Genomic DNA, 15985 nt, shown 5'->3' on the forward strand with positions numbered 1-15985 from the left:
AAAAAAAAAAAAAAAACAGCAAGTCGAACAACTAAATATGAAATGGTTCCTCCCCTAGGGGGTAAACCCCGTGCCACATTTATATCCCCATAGCCAGTAAGAGAAAGGAAAGCAACAATGGCTCAACCAATTAAGAGCGAAGGAAATATTAATCCTTTCAAAAAAAGGGACGTGAAAAGGGGAGAATCATTTTTTTTCATTTTTTAAAATTCTTTCTGTTCATCGGCCATTTTGATGAGTTCATGACAATGTGTGTATGCATGCGACTTCTATGGACACTTAAACTGAGTTAACTAACCCAGGGCGAGATAAAGAAAAAGAAGACACACGAGTTACAGAAGTGTATTTATTTGCTGAACGCTACGTTGTTGTTGAGGCTTTCACATAAAGGCGTCTCCACAAAGTGGACATGCATCGCTATTTTTTAGAAATTTTTCTCTAGTTCCAAATGCATCCTATATGAATAACGGTAACATAAGAAATGGCTTTCTTTACGTCAAGGGACCATCCGTCTTTCTTCGCAAAATATTATGCGGCCTATCTTTATTGTCACACCTGTATAGAAGTAAACATAAGGCATATTGGGAATCATGTGTTCGGCATTACGGGAGGGACAACATTACCAATGCACTGAAGCTACATCTCTGGCACGTGTTGTAAGGATGCTCCTTTCCCCCTCACCTGTTTAGAGCGACACTCTTTTATTCGGCAGGAACGTCACAGACATCTGATTAAATCGTAGTAGCAAAAATGCTAACTCGAATAGCAGCATCATAATGAAAAAAGAAGAAAAAAAAGAATCTGAAGGCTTATTAATTTTTCTTGTATACATCATAATCCTATGTGGCTAAGATGTCGCAACTATGGCCACAGACAGATGGTGACTCAATTTAAAGTGTCTCCCTTTGCAGAGAATACAGTGCTTACACCCAATTAATCCTACAGCCACAGATTATTTATTAACCCTCCTTTAGCAGTCATTATGCATATAAATATGTATACGTGTTTTTTCTTTTATTCTACTACCTCTTCGAGGTTATACCAATTTGGAATCCTTTCACTTCTCCCCACAGGGGGAAGAGAATGATGAGGATAAACATGAGGAAAGGCATGGACACATACCAGCATGAGAGCATAAAGGCATTAGAACAGAAGGAAATCCGCAAATTTCCTCGTCCGAATGACAAATCCCATCTGTGTTTACCAGCCGAGTGAAATATGCGCCCCTCTCAGAGTTCCAGGAGAAAATAAGGTCGCAATAAACTGGGCATTTAAAAGGATAACATGTGAGGATGAGTTAATCAATGCATAATTAAAGATAACTCCACATTTTAACACACCCCTTCCAGTATGTTAATCAAAGAAATACATTTTCATTTACATGAGGAGGCCCCTGATTTGTTAAACCCTTGTGTTCATTTTATCCCCGTTTTATTACTAAAACAGAAATGTGATTATGGATGATGGCCACACTCATATGCTAGAAGTGTAAGGACTTAGCAATCCCCAGCCGTTACACAAAGCTTTATTCGCAGCAGTATACTGAAAATTCATGTATACTTATATGCACATTTTGGCCCCTCTTTTCTTTTTCTTGTTTCGTGGCCCACGGGGGTACACAAGTGTCTTCACAAAGGAATCAGAACTTTGGGCTCTTCTCTCGCAATTAACACTATTTGTGAGTGGAGGACGTGAAAAAATCCCGAAAAATGATGCTTATCTTCATTGGGTCAGATATCACCGAAATTGGAAACATTTCACCACATGTGTTATAATGCCCTCTTCAAGGGAAATTAGCATTATTATTTCATTTGAACAGCACTCCGGATACATAGAAATGAAAAGGCAGTCACAGGGAGGAGTTTTCGCTGGTGACGCACTACGTAGATCACAACAACCGCTCATAGTCATGAGCGCAGGCGTAGCCACGTCCCCAGTCAATACCTAAGCTAAAGGGAGATTTATCTTTGACGCCCTTCAATCACTTTTTATGCTAGCAAGAAATGCTACGGTTAAAAATAAAATAAAATAATTGCCCTTCTGCGCATTTTTTATAGCACGGGATTTATATCTAATTACAACTCGCCAATTGTATAGCATGCAATACAGTCGCGCTAAAAGGGACCTCTCATTTTTTTCCAAAACGAGACTAAATTGTAGATGCCTGAATTAGAAAGCGCGTTATCAAGGAGAAGGAATTTTTGTCTTTTCTAATTCTCTATACTTAACACGTGTGTAGGATGTAAGCCCTTTAGAGTCATCTGACTCAACTGTGTATGATAAATTTGAATGCCTCATTTTGAAGTTAACAGACTGGGTCAAGAGAAGAAATTCATCTTTATCTTCAACTTAAATAATACACTAATTATGGGGCTACACCGAGTTTTTCGACATCCCCTAATTTGGGTGTAAATCCATCTCCACTTTGCATTACCTCTTTTGCTACACCTCCTTCAAAGAATAAACTCATTTGTCATACTGTATATAATAATAAAGGGAAAGATGTTTGCATAATTTCATCAATCTACCTCTGCAATTTCGTATTTAAATTTTTCATCTTATTGTTTTTTCGTTACCCCCCAGGGGTCGTAATTTGCACCCTTTGAAACCCTCAGTTCTCCTTTCCCATAATGAGGAGTTCCTCTATGTTTCCTTCTCCTGCGCTACCTGTCATGTCTGCCTTCAAGTTTCTCCATGGAGCACCAGCTCCTTGTATGCGTTAATAAGGGCAGAAGTATTGATTTATGCTCACGTTACCACACCACAACGTTTATTACCTAGGTGTAACGTTAAAGTGATAATCTGAGCGCCTGTTTACTAAGTTGTGCTCCTCTTAGACGCTTCATAATAAAGAGTAGTCGGTTTCATATATATATGCCCCTAATTGTACGCGGAATTGCTACCGCGAGGTTAATTTCTCAGAAGAAATTAAAGCAATATGAATGCCACCAGGGGGTTACGCACATCTTCACATAAACTAGGGGAACAGAAGGGGGAAAGAGATTTCCAACATCCTGCTTGTACTAACTGTCTGAAGATCACTCTTTTAGTCTTCCCTTTGCTTCCCCCTCTGGTAAGTACGAATTCTTACATATGTATGTTTACTTCCGTCCCTGCCAATTAGTGCAAACTTGCTGCACATTCTATCTACGCCTATCACTCCGTGCGATGGCACTAACCACCTTTAGGGCAATATCTTCGCCTGCTTTTTCACTATATTCTACCATATAACTCCCTTATCAGTCGGGTACTCCCCCAATAAAGGTTCAAAAGTAACAGAAGCAGCTAAGCTCAGAAGTCACGACTCACGCTATGGGAGTAGACCAAATTTAAGCGCGTCCATCGCAAGCTTAAAAAGGTGCTTCACAAAGGATAGCAGCGCAGAAGAGACCCCAAAGGAAGTCAAGGAAAAAACTGGAGATAAGGGACGAAATGTTATTCGAGAAAATTGCAGCACGCTTAAAGGAAAATCTGAAAAAATATATATGGAACAACATGGATGCATAAAGATGAGGTATGACCCAGGAATAGATGATCCAATTGTATTGCCAATTACACGATTATCTGAGAGGAAAATTTCAAATTATGCTTCATGAACTGTGGGTTTGAACTCTGTCATTTCCGAAAGAGAAGAAATTAAGAGAGGAATCTAGATCCAAATACTCGTAGCAGTCTATAGTGACATCCTGATTAACAATTTGATGAAAATACCTCGGAACGATTTAGTCCACTTTTTCAACTATCTAAAGGAAGAATATAATTCTATTCATTAATTTAAGAAATATATGGTGAATAAAAGAAAGAGCTACCAAAACTTCACATCGGAGAGGAAACTAATGTGAGAGCCTATCTTTGGCAATCAGTTGAAAAAGAACTGACCGCGAGGAGTGTGCATAATCATTATAGCTCTGAAGAAGGGGGAACCCCAAAGAGGACGGTCTGATTAAATGAAATCGAAGGGTTGGGAGAACAACACAGTTTGCAGACAGGGTGAGCTCCCTCATTAGGGGTGGTGCAACACTCCTGACATCCGATTCATCTTTGCCGCTGTGCTATATTTGCCATCTTCCTAACTGGCAATTCACTTTTCTGAGAAATTGCTCTTTTCTGGATAATTAAAATCTAATGAATACTCGGTGCCCCCTAACGATGCCTCCCCGTTTTGACACCTCGTTTACTGCTAGTTTGTCTTGTGCCCCAAATCGACTTCTTTTGTGATTTTTATACGCCATCGCTTTCTGCTAATTTCTCCGCCTCTTTGTTCACTTTGGATCATTTTCCGTTTCCTTCGGGATAATTCCACTGCCCATATTGCTTCAATTAACATTTAACTCCCATGCTGAATCCGCACGAAGCACATTTTAATGTTCTGTCCTTTTTTAACGTGGAAATAGTGCATTCATACACTCCTGAAACTTCTACTGACCATTGTGCACTTTACATGACTGTAAAGTTATGGATGAGCCTTTAATGAACTTCGAGAGACATTTGTCGTTTTTTCGTTCAAAATATGTTGCTTTATGCTGAAGCGCGAAAAGACGGGGACATTTTCCGCTGGAACTTTAGTAGCCGAAGGTGATATAACATGACGCTTGGAGGAATTGAGACATTTAAGGTAACACATAGCAGATGGAAGTCAGGTAATACCTCCAAGGCGCGGTGGATGTCAAAGTGCACAAAATGGAGAATGTTAAATGAGGGCCTCCACCAAACAGTTGACATCTCCAACTGCAAGTAAGGACGCATTATGTGCAACTTCTCTTGTAATTCAGATTTCTAACCAGACTGTTTTAAAAAATTAACAAAAATAAAATGAAGAAAAATACCGCTTCTATGGACTACAATTCCTGAGCCCTTTTCAAAAATCCCTCTTTTTCATTTGCCAAATGAGGATGCTCGAAGAATTAGAAAAATTAGTAGAAAAATGAATCCCCAATCACACACACAAGCTTTCGCGCAAGGTAACCTAAATGATTTGCAAAAAAAACGCGGCGTCAGAAAATATTTGGCAAATAAAAAACGGTTCAGTTCATCTACTTCATTTTGTTTTTTCACTCAGAATAGTCTGTTTGCACGCCGCGCTTGTGGGAATCTATTGTAGAAATTTATGTAATGAACACCCCCTTGAGATAATGCAATACGCAAAGAGAGAAAAAAAAAATCATAATAACTTGACTACACCAGAACTGTCTGTACACACTTATGTGCCAATGAGAAGGAAGTACGTTCTGCTCAGCGGACAATTTTTCCCCCCCTCCTAGTGTAATAAAATACATTCCAAAAAATAGGTATCCATATTCTGCAAGCACAAATTATGCGGCTTATTTTGGGGAGATATTTATACGAAGCCTGGGTACATGAAAGGGACAAAAGTACGTGTGGAGCTCTCAGAAAAAAAGAAAGGAAGACATTTTCATTTTCCCCTCTTTCAAAAATACATTCCTCATCTGAACATGAAAACGTGTCTACTGTTTTTGCGCATAACGCAGCAGTAGTTAGAACGTGTGGTATCAAAAGAATGACCCTTGCAGAATTCTCCACCCTGTGCGCTCTTCGCCAAAAATATTGCGTATTCTCCCAAATCGTAGGCATAAAGGGAAAACCTGCTGCACAAGTAACCGCGAATAGACAAGTTTACTCTTCCAGCCTTCTGCTTTCCCCACACAAAATTAAGGTGCTCGTAGACTTCTAACAAAGATGAAGGCAGAAAAAACCGTATGAACGTAGCTACGCCGACCCTGTAATGAGTGCAGTTAAAACTTGAACATCTCTAGAGAAGACGAAACGCCTCCTCACCACGCATCACACAAGAACAGCGCTATTTGCTTCGCACAGGGAGCGCAGACGAATGCTTTTAATCTAAGTAGTTGAATGAAATAGTAGAGGCCTTTATAATCTGCTCAAAAGGACTGAATTTCAGCACGCCTCTACTAAGAAATCAATAAAAAGTTGTTTTAGAAAAAAAAAGAAAATCACTGCACAAAAATTTTCTATGATTCTACTCTCACAAAATAATTACGAATTTACTATGCAACATGTAAACATTAAACATGAAATTTCTGTAATGCATTTATATATAAGTGTAAACAATTATATATATACATAGGTGAAGGATATTTTTTCTATTCTTCTTTTTAATTTTAAAAATATATATATATATTTAGAAGTAAAAGCTAAGATGAAATATTAGAATGAAGAAATGTTCGCAAAATATCAACCAAAAAAAAAAAGCAAAAAAAAGGGAAAGAAAAAAAAGAGAATAAAAAAGGGAAAAGAAAAAGGCAAAAAAAAAATAACTAAAAACAAAAAAAAAGAACAAAGAGAACAAAAAGAACAAAAAGAAGCCAAGTAAGAAAAGAAAGAAATAAAGGGAACACTACCAAAATCAGTAATATATATATGTATGAACGACTCATACATAGTTATTTAGGAGAGTGTATCACATTCCTGTCAAAAAGAATGAGGACGCTCCCCTTACCCGTTTTGTACACCGTGCTGTTCTGTTGGATGAATATATAAGGACGCAGAATAAGGCAGGATAATCTGGACATATCGCAATTTACAGATCCCAGGACAGAGGGGAGCAACTTCTTATTGAACAAAGTAAGGATTTAAAGAAATATAACTGAACGCGGAGAATGTCATTTTTCCTGCACATCGCCAGACACCATCGGACACCAAGGGTCTCATAATGAAAATAGAAGCAAGAGTTTTCCCTGTGTTTACACACATTTCCATATGAGGCAGCGGTTATAATAATATATCCATTCTGCCAGAATCAAGGAGACATCTTCATTATGACAGTGTCCCTCTATCTCCTACGTCATATTATCATCTATCCTTAGAGTAAGAGAGGCCCCCTATAAAGGCACCATATTCCTGAATGTATCCTGTCTCTGTCAAATTTGATGAATCGAATTCTTCAGACATGGAATTGAGAACTCTTTCTTTTTCCATTTCGACTGTAGAAATAATGTTTACGATTGATACAGTAATTTGGGGACTACTTGTTCTTTTATTGCAACAGGATAAATCCGTAGGAGATGCCATAAGTGCCATTTATGTTTGTAAAAGAAGGATACTTGTGCTTATAATCACGACATCGTCGCAGACTTATCGGTTATGCAGTATTTTAGAATCTCCAATCTCTTGCTGCTGTGCATTTGAATATATGTCTCTTTCGCCTCTTATTATTTTCAACTTTTTATTTTTTTCTTCAGGGTATCCAATCAGAATATGAATTCTTGTGCGACGGTTTCTGCAGAAGTGTCCGGTTTCAATTAGGCGTGTTCATTAATTGTAATGTTATATGGTCCTGTATAGTATAGTGCGCCCAAAAGGATAAAAAGTCGAATATTTCATGGTTATAAGTAAATAAAAGAACTAAGCCGTAACGTATTTCCTCCTCCTGTAAAAGTGTTTTTACTTTTAGTGATAACGACTATTTCATAGGACAAATAAGTTGAGTATCCTTAAGCACGCTGTAAGAGGATGAGTACAAATATTGAATTCTGCATTTCCCATCTTGACATTTCCTCCGCGCTTCATTCTGCGAAGAAATCACCCGTGGGGCTGTGGGGAGGAATTGTGCATATAATTGCGGATGAAATACTTTTCCCAACTCAGATTTTTATCAGATACTCAGTCAGATTAGGTCTGTTTCCTCTTTTATGTGTGCTCTATGGCAACTGCGAACAGCACTGTAGTTTATTATCTTGTGAATTGGTCACATATTTCAGCTATATACCCTCCGTATCTCTGGAGGCACATAACCTCTTCCTTTCCCAGGTGGTAGCCTGTGGCATGGATGATGCATCCTGTATTTATGAAACTCGTATCAGGTCCTGCTGATCTATTTCATTGGTATGAGCATCCTTCCTATGCAGCATGTATCAGTGTTATATTTCGCCTTAGAGCCTGTGATTTTCCACCATGCCACTATCATTGTAATCACTGTTCCCGTATAAATGGTTGTACTCTGTTCCTTATATCAGGTTTTTAGACGTCTGTGCTCTATACTCCGGAGTCCTTTTCTGCTGTTCTGTTAGTTGAAAACAATTCTGTCTATACCTTTTATGTATCGGTCCTCCTCTATATTTCGGGAGTCAGAGGAGTTCCCTAGGTGGCTATTCAAATACTACTCTACGACTTCTGAATATTATGCCTCTTCCCATTAATCCCGAAGCATGATCACTACGCGTATCGCCATTTCTTTTATTAGTGTTCTTTTTGTAAGTGCACACCACTTGTGGTTATATACCTCTGGAGGTGTCTCTTGACATTTCTGGGCGGATGTGTTACTTATTGCTTTAGGCATTACATGATTGGGCACCAGCCCCATGTACCGTCTGATAAATGGGTCAAGACAACTACTTCGAGTGTACGGTTCCTTACGTATGTGTTTCTCTGAAATCCACCTGTGGCATTAACTTCCGTTTGTGTGTAAGAAGGGACTATTTGTCTTCTTGTGTGATTTTTCCCGTGCCAGACACTATCTTAGCTTGGGGATATTGTCCTCTTCCTGGTTTCTCTTATAGCCCATAGATTTATTTCTTCCTTCAGAATCTATCAGAGATGTATTGGTTTGTACGCTGCGGAATATTCAACAGATGTTCCTGTCTATAGAGATGACGGTAACTGTGTACATCCCTCTTTATTAGGCCCTTCGGTTAGGTAATTTCATGTGTTAGACTTTCATTTCTCATGGGTTCATGGTCGTGTATTTTGAGAGAATATTATATCCTTAGTTCTTACTTCTCCTGTGTATACTGCCCCAGAAGTTGGGTACTTATATTTGCAACTATCTTCGGGACACATTGTTCCTTTTATTCCTGATCTATAAATTCTTTAAGGTGCCGCAATTTCGTATTAACTATTCATATTCCCGTTAGCACTATGGTAGGTCCCTAGTATCATATGATATATGCTCCGTTCTGTCCTTTGTCATAACGATACATTGCCGCAAGTATATGTATTTGCTCTGGTGCCCTCCCTTTCGCCTTTAGGGTTACATAGGGAGTCTTGGCACGTGTGTTGCCCTGGAGGGAAGAATTGGCACAGAACACGAGTTTTCCTTCCTGCAAAATTCTTTAAAAAGTGAGGAGTGTGTACTGAAAACCTTTTTTTTTCTTCGCATATATTTACATATATTCGCACTTTCATCAGAGACATTAAGAGAGTCAACAAAACCTTAACTGTCTCAATAATGGCTCAGACTATAATTAAGGGAATAATATAATACAGGTACTACTGCAGCGGCAACACAACCTGAGGAGGAGCTTGTTCAGATTCGTCGCACATTACAACTACATCTGGTTTCACCTCTTCATATGGGAGATAGATTCAGTATTCTATATTTTCTTCTTTCTTAGTGCACATAAACTTACATTCTCCCCCTGTCATAAGTTTTACCATACGATGCTATACTATTCATTTCTCTAAGAATTATTTATCCGCAATTCTATTTAACTAAATTTCGATTTTTTCGGCCGTTTCAATATATAATATGAGAAAATTACTTCTTCTGTGCTCATTCTCTTCTTTTGCCATTGGATGAAATTCAAATGCGGATGAATCAAATGACATAGACGCTTCAGACAGTATAGAATATACTCGCCTCGTAAAATACGGAAGCGTCTCAAATATAAAGAAACAACTAATATGCCGATTATTGTGGAGACGGACATTTCTTACAATCGAAGCTTCTACACTTCTGTACACATTTTCGCAATCCTAAGGACATAAAACAGGAATGGACATGCCAAAAGAATCTACTCCTATATAGTCCGTATATTTCCTAGATTAAAGACGGCACGCCATGATTCCAGTGATGTACTGATATAACACTTAAATGTTATATTCCATACATTAACATTCTCTACTATTTTAAGTATTTCACATGCTGAATTCATGGTAAAGATCTTATCCATAGTTTTATCATCTTATTATTCTATATATTTAAATATTTCCTCTAACCCTCAACCCAGAAGACAACATCTTAGTGAATATGAATATCGTCCTTTACTTCAATTTATACCTACATGAGAGTCCAGTATAGAAGGTAAGTCTTATCGTCCCCGTGAGATTCTGTTCCTATGGTGTGATTGCATCTTATGAGAAGTCCATGAACAGTAGGAGTTGGTGTTGTTGTATTAAGGAAAAGATGAATGACTTGAACATTTGACCTAATAAGTCGTGTTTTAGCATGGAGTTCGTTTTATTATATAATCTTTTTCCCCTCTTTCATCGTTACACAATTTCTGTGGAATAGCCGTTTTGAAACTGCGCCTTCCCCCCCTAGTGCATCACTTAAAATTTGTGCAATTCTCCTCTTCATAAAAATTAAGAGGACGCTTAATGGAGCCCCGTCAGACATCAATTAAAACTACTAATTTATGTGAAATGTGAAATAAACCTCCTGATGGGCATAACAAGTGGATTGTTTTTCTTATAGAAGAAGGGTTATCTATACATTGTACAATCCACCTTGCAAGAGCCCTTTAAATCTCTTACGCCTCGCAAAATAAGTTTCTGCCACAAATTTTGAACATTTAATGGGCAATCTCTTTTGGCATCGAAGTTGGTAGGAATACGGCACAGATGCAAGAAAAATCTCACTTTATCCACATTTTTGTCATAAGAAAGATTTCATTTTAATGTTTAGTTAATAACAGGTATAAAAAAATGGAGTCTTCTAAGAATCAATTTATTTATAAATAATAAAATATGCACATGTTCTAATGTATATGATATACAAATGCAATGTTAAGGCTTTATACATACGCTCACATATTTTCTAAGATATAAATGAGGGACGCATAGCTTCGTCTGTTTGTATTTCCATGATTCATCAACTCGGACGGCCATTGCACTTCACATATTATACTTAATTATTAGAAACAAAAAATTCTTTGAAGAATCCTTGTCTAACTCCTTATATATAGGCAGACTATTGTGTAGCACAAAAAACAACAGGACAATACAACAACAAAAAAAGCTGTATCTAATATGTATGGAGAATATACATATTCATATATAACGAGTTCTTAACGCTCCATACTGAGGAAACGAATATATTGATACAAAAAAAAAAAAAAAAATATGATGTATTCTGATAAGGTATCATATCGTATAGTATCATATGATGCAATATAACATAGCACCCCACCTTCCTAAGGGTAATCAAGTATGCCCCCTAAAACCCGAATTTGATAGAGGGTGACTTTTACATATGAAAAAAATTACTCTATATTAAATTACACACGTTATGTGATCTATGATATATTTCTCTTGCCTCCTTCTCCTTTTCCTTATTAAGATAATCATTGTCATGACTTCCCCATGGTCGTTCTGTCATGGTTAAATTGCTACATAACTTTGCGCCACCCTTTCAAATTTTTCATATAAGAATACTTTTATATAAACAATCAATGAAGACCACTAAAAAATAATGCTTCCAATGTACACATATACACTATTATTTCAAGACCACATAAATGAGCACTCTTGAAATAGGAATAAAGAAGCATTTATTTTTTCATGTGGTTCTGCTTCCTTTCATATTCTCTCTAATTGAGAAACTTCCTGTAAGGGTTTCGTAGAGTGAAGTGAATAAAATATGCCACGTTATAATTCCTGCTTTATTTTTTTCTTTTTTTCCTGTGGGATAACTGCCGCCTTTAAGAGAAATTGAAGAAGATGAAACGGGTGAAATATTAATTTCTTTTTTTCCGCCTCAAAGTGCCTGAAAATTCCACTGAATTTATGTCCTTGTGGCCAATATTGTTATTGCGATATATGAAATATTACAAGTATGTTGGCACTACCCTCTTCATTTTAACTTCCTTCAACCATCCAGTAGATGTTATCTAAAAAAAAAAAACCTATGCAACGAGCCTTCCTTATCTATCTTGCTTCATGTGATATGATACAAACTAAAATTTTCCATTGCATTGCACCTTTATAACCTAGCACGCAATGTCCCCAGAGGCCATTCTCTTAATTCACCGTAGGCCACCCAGCTGATAAATTCCTCGATAACACCAGAATCATTGCTATTTTCCTCCCATGTACAAATATTCCTTTGAAAGAAAAGAAGAACCACAGAACTTATATTTTTTATAGAATTTGATAAGCTCACAAGATACACAATATATTAAATTTATATTAAGTTCTTTCTTCCCGGGCACAGAGAAGCCTAACTTGGCGGCCAGTTCATAAAGAAGAATTGCATGTGTATCCCCTGCTGCCACTTCTACAAATAGTCTCCTCAACTCTATGAAAAATTCGCTGCGAACATGGAGGGTGACTTACTTAAACAAGAAGGAAACAAAAAAAAAAAAAAAGAAAAGAACAACCAAGTTAGAAATACTCTCTTCCATTGTATAAAATCGTCTCTGCGGTACAACTGCATAGCCTCTTAATATTAAATGGCTATCCCTCGGTGACCCCCCTGCCTTCGCAAGGGAAGGGGGACGCAAAACTGACCTCGCCCTCATCGTCCTGGGACTCATACAGAGGGGGGGTTTCTCCTTCTCCGGTGGAGGCACCCTCCACGGAAGAACCAACATCCACAGAGGAGTCTCTTTCCACAGAAATCTGTCTCCCGTACTCGTGAAAGCATTTGTGCTTCTTGCTGTACTTGTAGGTGATCACAACGTTTTCCGCTGGGTTACCTGTGTCGAGTGGGGCCCGTTCCGCCAGGTTGCCTCCGCTAATTAAACCGCCTTCACCATCTGTCTTTCCATTTGACATGCGCTCTGCATGGTCCTCCCGCGCTTTCACTTCGACGAGGGCGCTTAGGAGGGAGAGTATTTCATCCCATTCGCCCGACCCCTGGTTGTACACGTTAAGAAATATATCCAACTCCTCGACGGTGCTAACCCGTTCGAAGTTACGCTTGTTTCTAATAACGAGATAGTCCACCCTCGAGAGAATCGCATCGTCACAAATCTGTAGTTGTTTGCAACAGTGAAGCAGACGGCACAAGTGCTCATAATTGTAGGAGAGCACCTTAGGAATGTTCCCCGTGATGATGCCCATAATTTCTTCCATGTTGCTATCCACATACGGAAGGGAGGTGAAAAACTCAAGTATCGATATGTACTCTCCTGCGAGGGCCTTATGTTGAGTCCTTAGCTTGGACAGAAGAAACAGTAACAGCCGCTTGTACACGAAGTTGTAGTTAAAGTAGTTCAGCTCTCTGTAAGCGCACAGCAGTTTTATGAGTTGCTTCAATGAGAGGAAGGCAATGCAGGTGTTGACCCTGGAGAAAAGAAGCGGCACTAGTCGGTGTACAATGTTGCCCTGTCTATTGCTAGGACCGCTGCTGTTACCGTTGGTGTCTGTTTGGGGTTCCTCTCCACGGGTGTCTTCTACGAGATGGCAATACTCCTTCTGTTCCTCGTCCTCCCCACTCTGAGGAGCTTCTTTGCGGATTGCATTGGATCTCCCCCCCTCTGCAGTCATTTCCTCCTTTGTTTGTCCATACCAACTCCGCGACAGCCTCCGCAGGATGGGCCCAATCTGCACCAGCGTGTTGTACACCGAAATGGAGTCCATCGACTTGACATTTGCGCAGATGTATTTAACCAACCTGAGGAGCAGTTCATCATGATTGCCACCACTCTTCTCTGGTGTGTAGGCTGAAATGAGATGATTGATATGGTTACACTTAACCATGTCGAAGTTCTGCAAAATGTGATGGCATGCTGCATCGAGCAAATCCACATCATTTATCTTCAGTTTAGACAATGCATGTAGGATTTTGCAAATGCGCTTCATGTCGTAATGGTGGAAGTGCCTTTTGATTTCCTCCACGAAAAGCTGCATCAGTTCCAAGTCTGAGTAGTTCAGTTGGTTGCTGGCCAGGATGTACCTGTAAATGTTCTTGTGTCTTTCTGGGTCATAGGAGATCCCTCCTCCGCCGTTTTCATCGTACTCTTCACCGCCTCGTTCACTGTTTCTTTCACCACCGTTTTCTCTTTTCTTCCTCGACGCCTCTGCCTCCTCCCTGAGAAGGCGCAACGCCCGGTACGACAAAATGGAGTAAACCTCAAAGTTTCTCTCCTTGCTGAGAGCATACGCCTGCAGAGTCAGCACCACATCTGAGAATGTGAATCCCCTGCAGTGCCTCTTCACGAGATCATTGTACACATTAAACATGCGTTTGCTAATGAACCCATTCTTAACGCTTTTCTTGATTGCATGGCTCACGCTTTCTCCCTGCATGTTTCTCAGTTTCTCAGCGATTTGGCTCTCAGCATCTTCCTGCATCTTCGCGGAGTGCAACCCCCTGCAGGTCAGGCGGTAGCATCGATTTTGGCGGTTGTGGTAGTTCTTGCAGTTTTGGCCGTTGCCACTTCGCACTGTGTTGTGGACTATGCTGCCTACTGCTCTGCTGACTGCGCCACCCATGGGGCCGCTCCCCCACAGGCATCTGCCCAGGCGCTGTGCCAGCCGCATTTCGGCGCTCGAGGAAGAAGGGGGTGCTAATGAAGGAAAAAGGATGTGCAATGTACGCAAATGTGTACGTATGCAGGTATCTAAGTACGTATATAGATTATTTTTTCTTTTTTTTTTTTCTTTTTTCCGCCACTTTGTCGTGTTGCCATAGTTGGCACCCCCCCTTCTGCCCTTCAAGCACCCTAGCGACGTCGCAACGAAACAGACTGTCACGATTCGCTCTGCACTTGACAGGGAGGGTCCACTTCTTCTCGCAAGGCAGCACACAATGGTCCGAGCAAAATTTCCAGCACAACGTGTTAATCTCGTGCATACGCAATTTTATTATGGACTCTTTTTTTTTTTTAGCAGATGAACTCAGGGGGATCCCTTCCATGTGGGGGGGCGTCACCACTGCGGAGGCCTTGCTTTCTCCGCAGCGGGGAATAAAACAAACATGTCGGACAGAACGTTGAAGCAGAGCGGGGAAGCGGTAGCACAAAACTGATTCACCCGTACAACAAAATGGAGCACCTTCGGTTTTCTATTTCTTTTACAAATCGGGGAGCCCCCCCTCCTCTTTTTCCCGCGCCCAGATACGTACCCGCTCATCGGATGGGAAAAAACCTCCCTGTGCTCACGACATTGAGTAAAAGGACCAACGGGGTTGAACCCCTCCCAGGAAAATAATCTCCCTGGGATGCGAAACATGAAAGGAGAAGATGAACTGACCTGATGGGCTGATTGGCTCTCCCCCTCCTAATGCTGTAACACTGAAACGAGTCCGTGGTTCCGCTATGGGAAGGACTATGCTGACCCCCAAACCTTTTCATAATATGTTGCACCACGGCGGGGTATCGAAGAAGGCAACTTCTAACATAACAACACACCACTGCTTCCCCTCTTGAGTATACGTCCTGATTTTCATGCGAGAAACTGTGCAGATGATGAGGATGTAGCAATCTGCTCTTCCTTCAGGAGGGGGCAGCCCATCTGTCACACTTAACTCCACGGTAAGATGCATAGCGATCCGAATTGGCAGAAGAGAATATGCGTAGTTACCTTTACTCACAACTGTCTGAACACCATAAAAGAGAAAAGAAAAGAATAGCACTCTTTATCCGTAATCATCCTTGTTCCTCTGTCTCCTGAGGACTGTACCTTCTTATGATTTCCGCCTCTTCCATGGAAGGTAGCGACATTGGGCTTCTTTGTATCTTGTCATTTCCTTTGGACACTCCTCCGTGGTAAAAATGGATCACCCATTATAGCACTCCTTAACTGGTGTCACATACATTCACGCGATAATACATACAATTCTGAGGGCCCATATGTTGGTGAATCCCCCCTGTGTAGCAGCAGAGAGGCATAATTCTCCACTCCCCTTTCCTCCACACCACCAGTAGTGTAGAGAACAGCGCTTATCTGAGAATGGTCAAACCGAAGTGTTGCACATGTATCTTCTTGGCAGAGACCCAAACGGCTGTTTCCGAGTGGTCGTCGCTCTCATCCTTTTCCTGAGCTAGATCCATTGAATAGCCGC

At 40.1% G+C, this 15985-nt stretch overlaps 2 protein-coding genes across 2 annotated transcripts; one reads left to right on the forward strand and one right to left on the reverse strand.

The window, feature by feature from the left end:
• Nucleotides 1-2938: 2938 nt before the first annotated feature.
• Nucleotides 2939-3596, forward strand: C922_05003 (hypothetical protein; the record flags this gene model as incomplete). Its single annotated transcript, XM_008820576.1, has 2 exons — nt 2939-3077; nt 3244-3596. 2 exons carry the CDS (start codon nt 2939-2941, stop codon nt 3594-3596), a joined length of 492 nt encoding a protein of 163 aa, XP_008818798.1.
• An 8836-nt stretch (nt 3597-12432) lies between these two features.
• On the reverse strand, nt 12433-14463 carry C922_05004 (hypothetical protein; the record flags this gene model as incomplete). The annotated part of the gene is made up of 1 exon (XM_008820577.1): nt 12433-14463. One exon carries the CDS (start codon nt 14461-14463, stop codon nt 12433-12435), a length of 2031 nt encoding a protein of 676 aa, XP_008818799.1.
• Between the last annotated feature and the right edge of the window lie 1522 nt (nt 14464-15985).

Source organism: Plasmodium inui (genome assembly GCF_000524495.1).
Source record: "Plasmodium inui San Antonio 1 unplaced genomic scaffold supercont1.34, whole genome shotgun sequence".
Lineage (NCBI taxonomy): Eukaryota > Apicomplexa > Aconoidasida > Haemosporida > Plasmodiidae > Plasmodium > Plasmodium inui.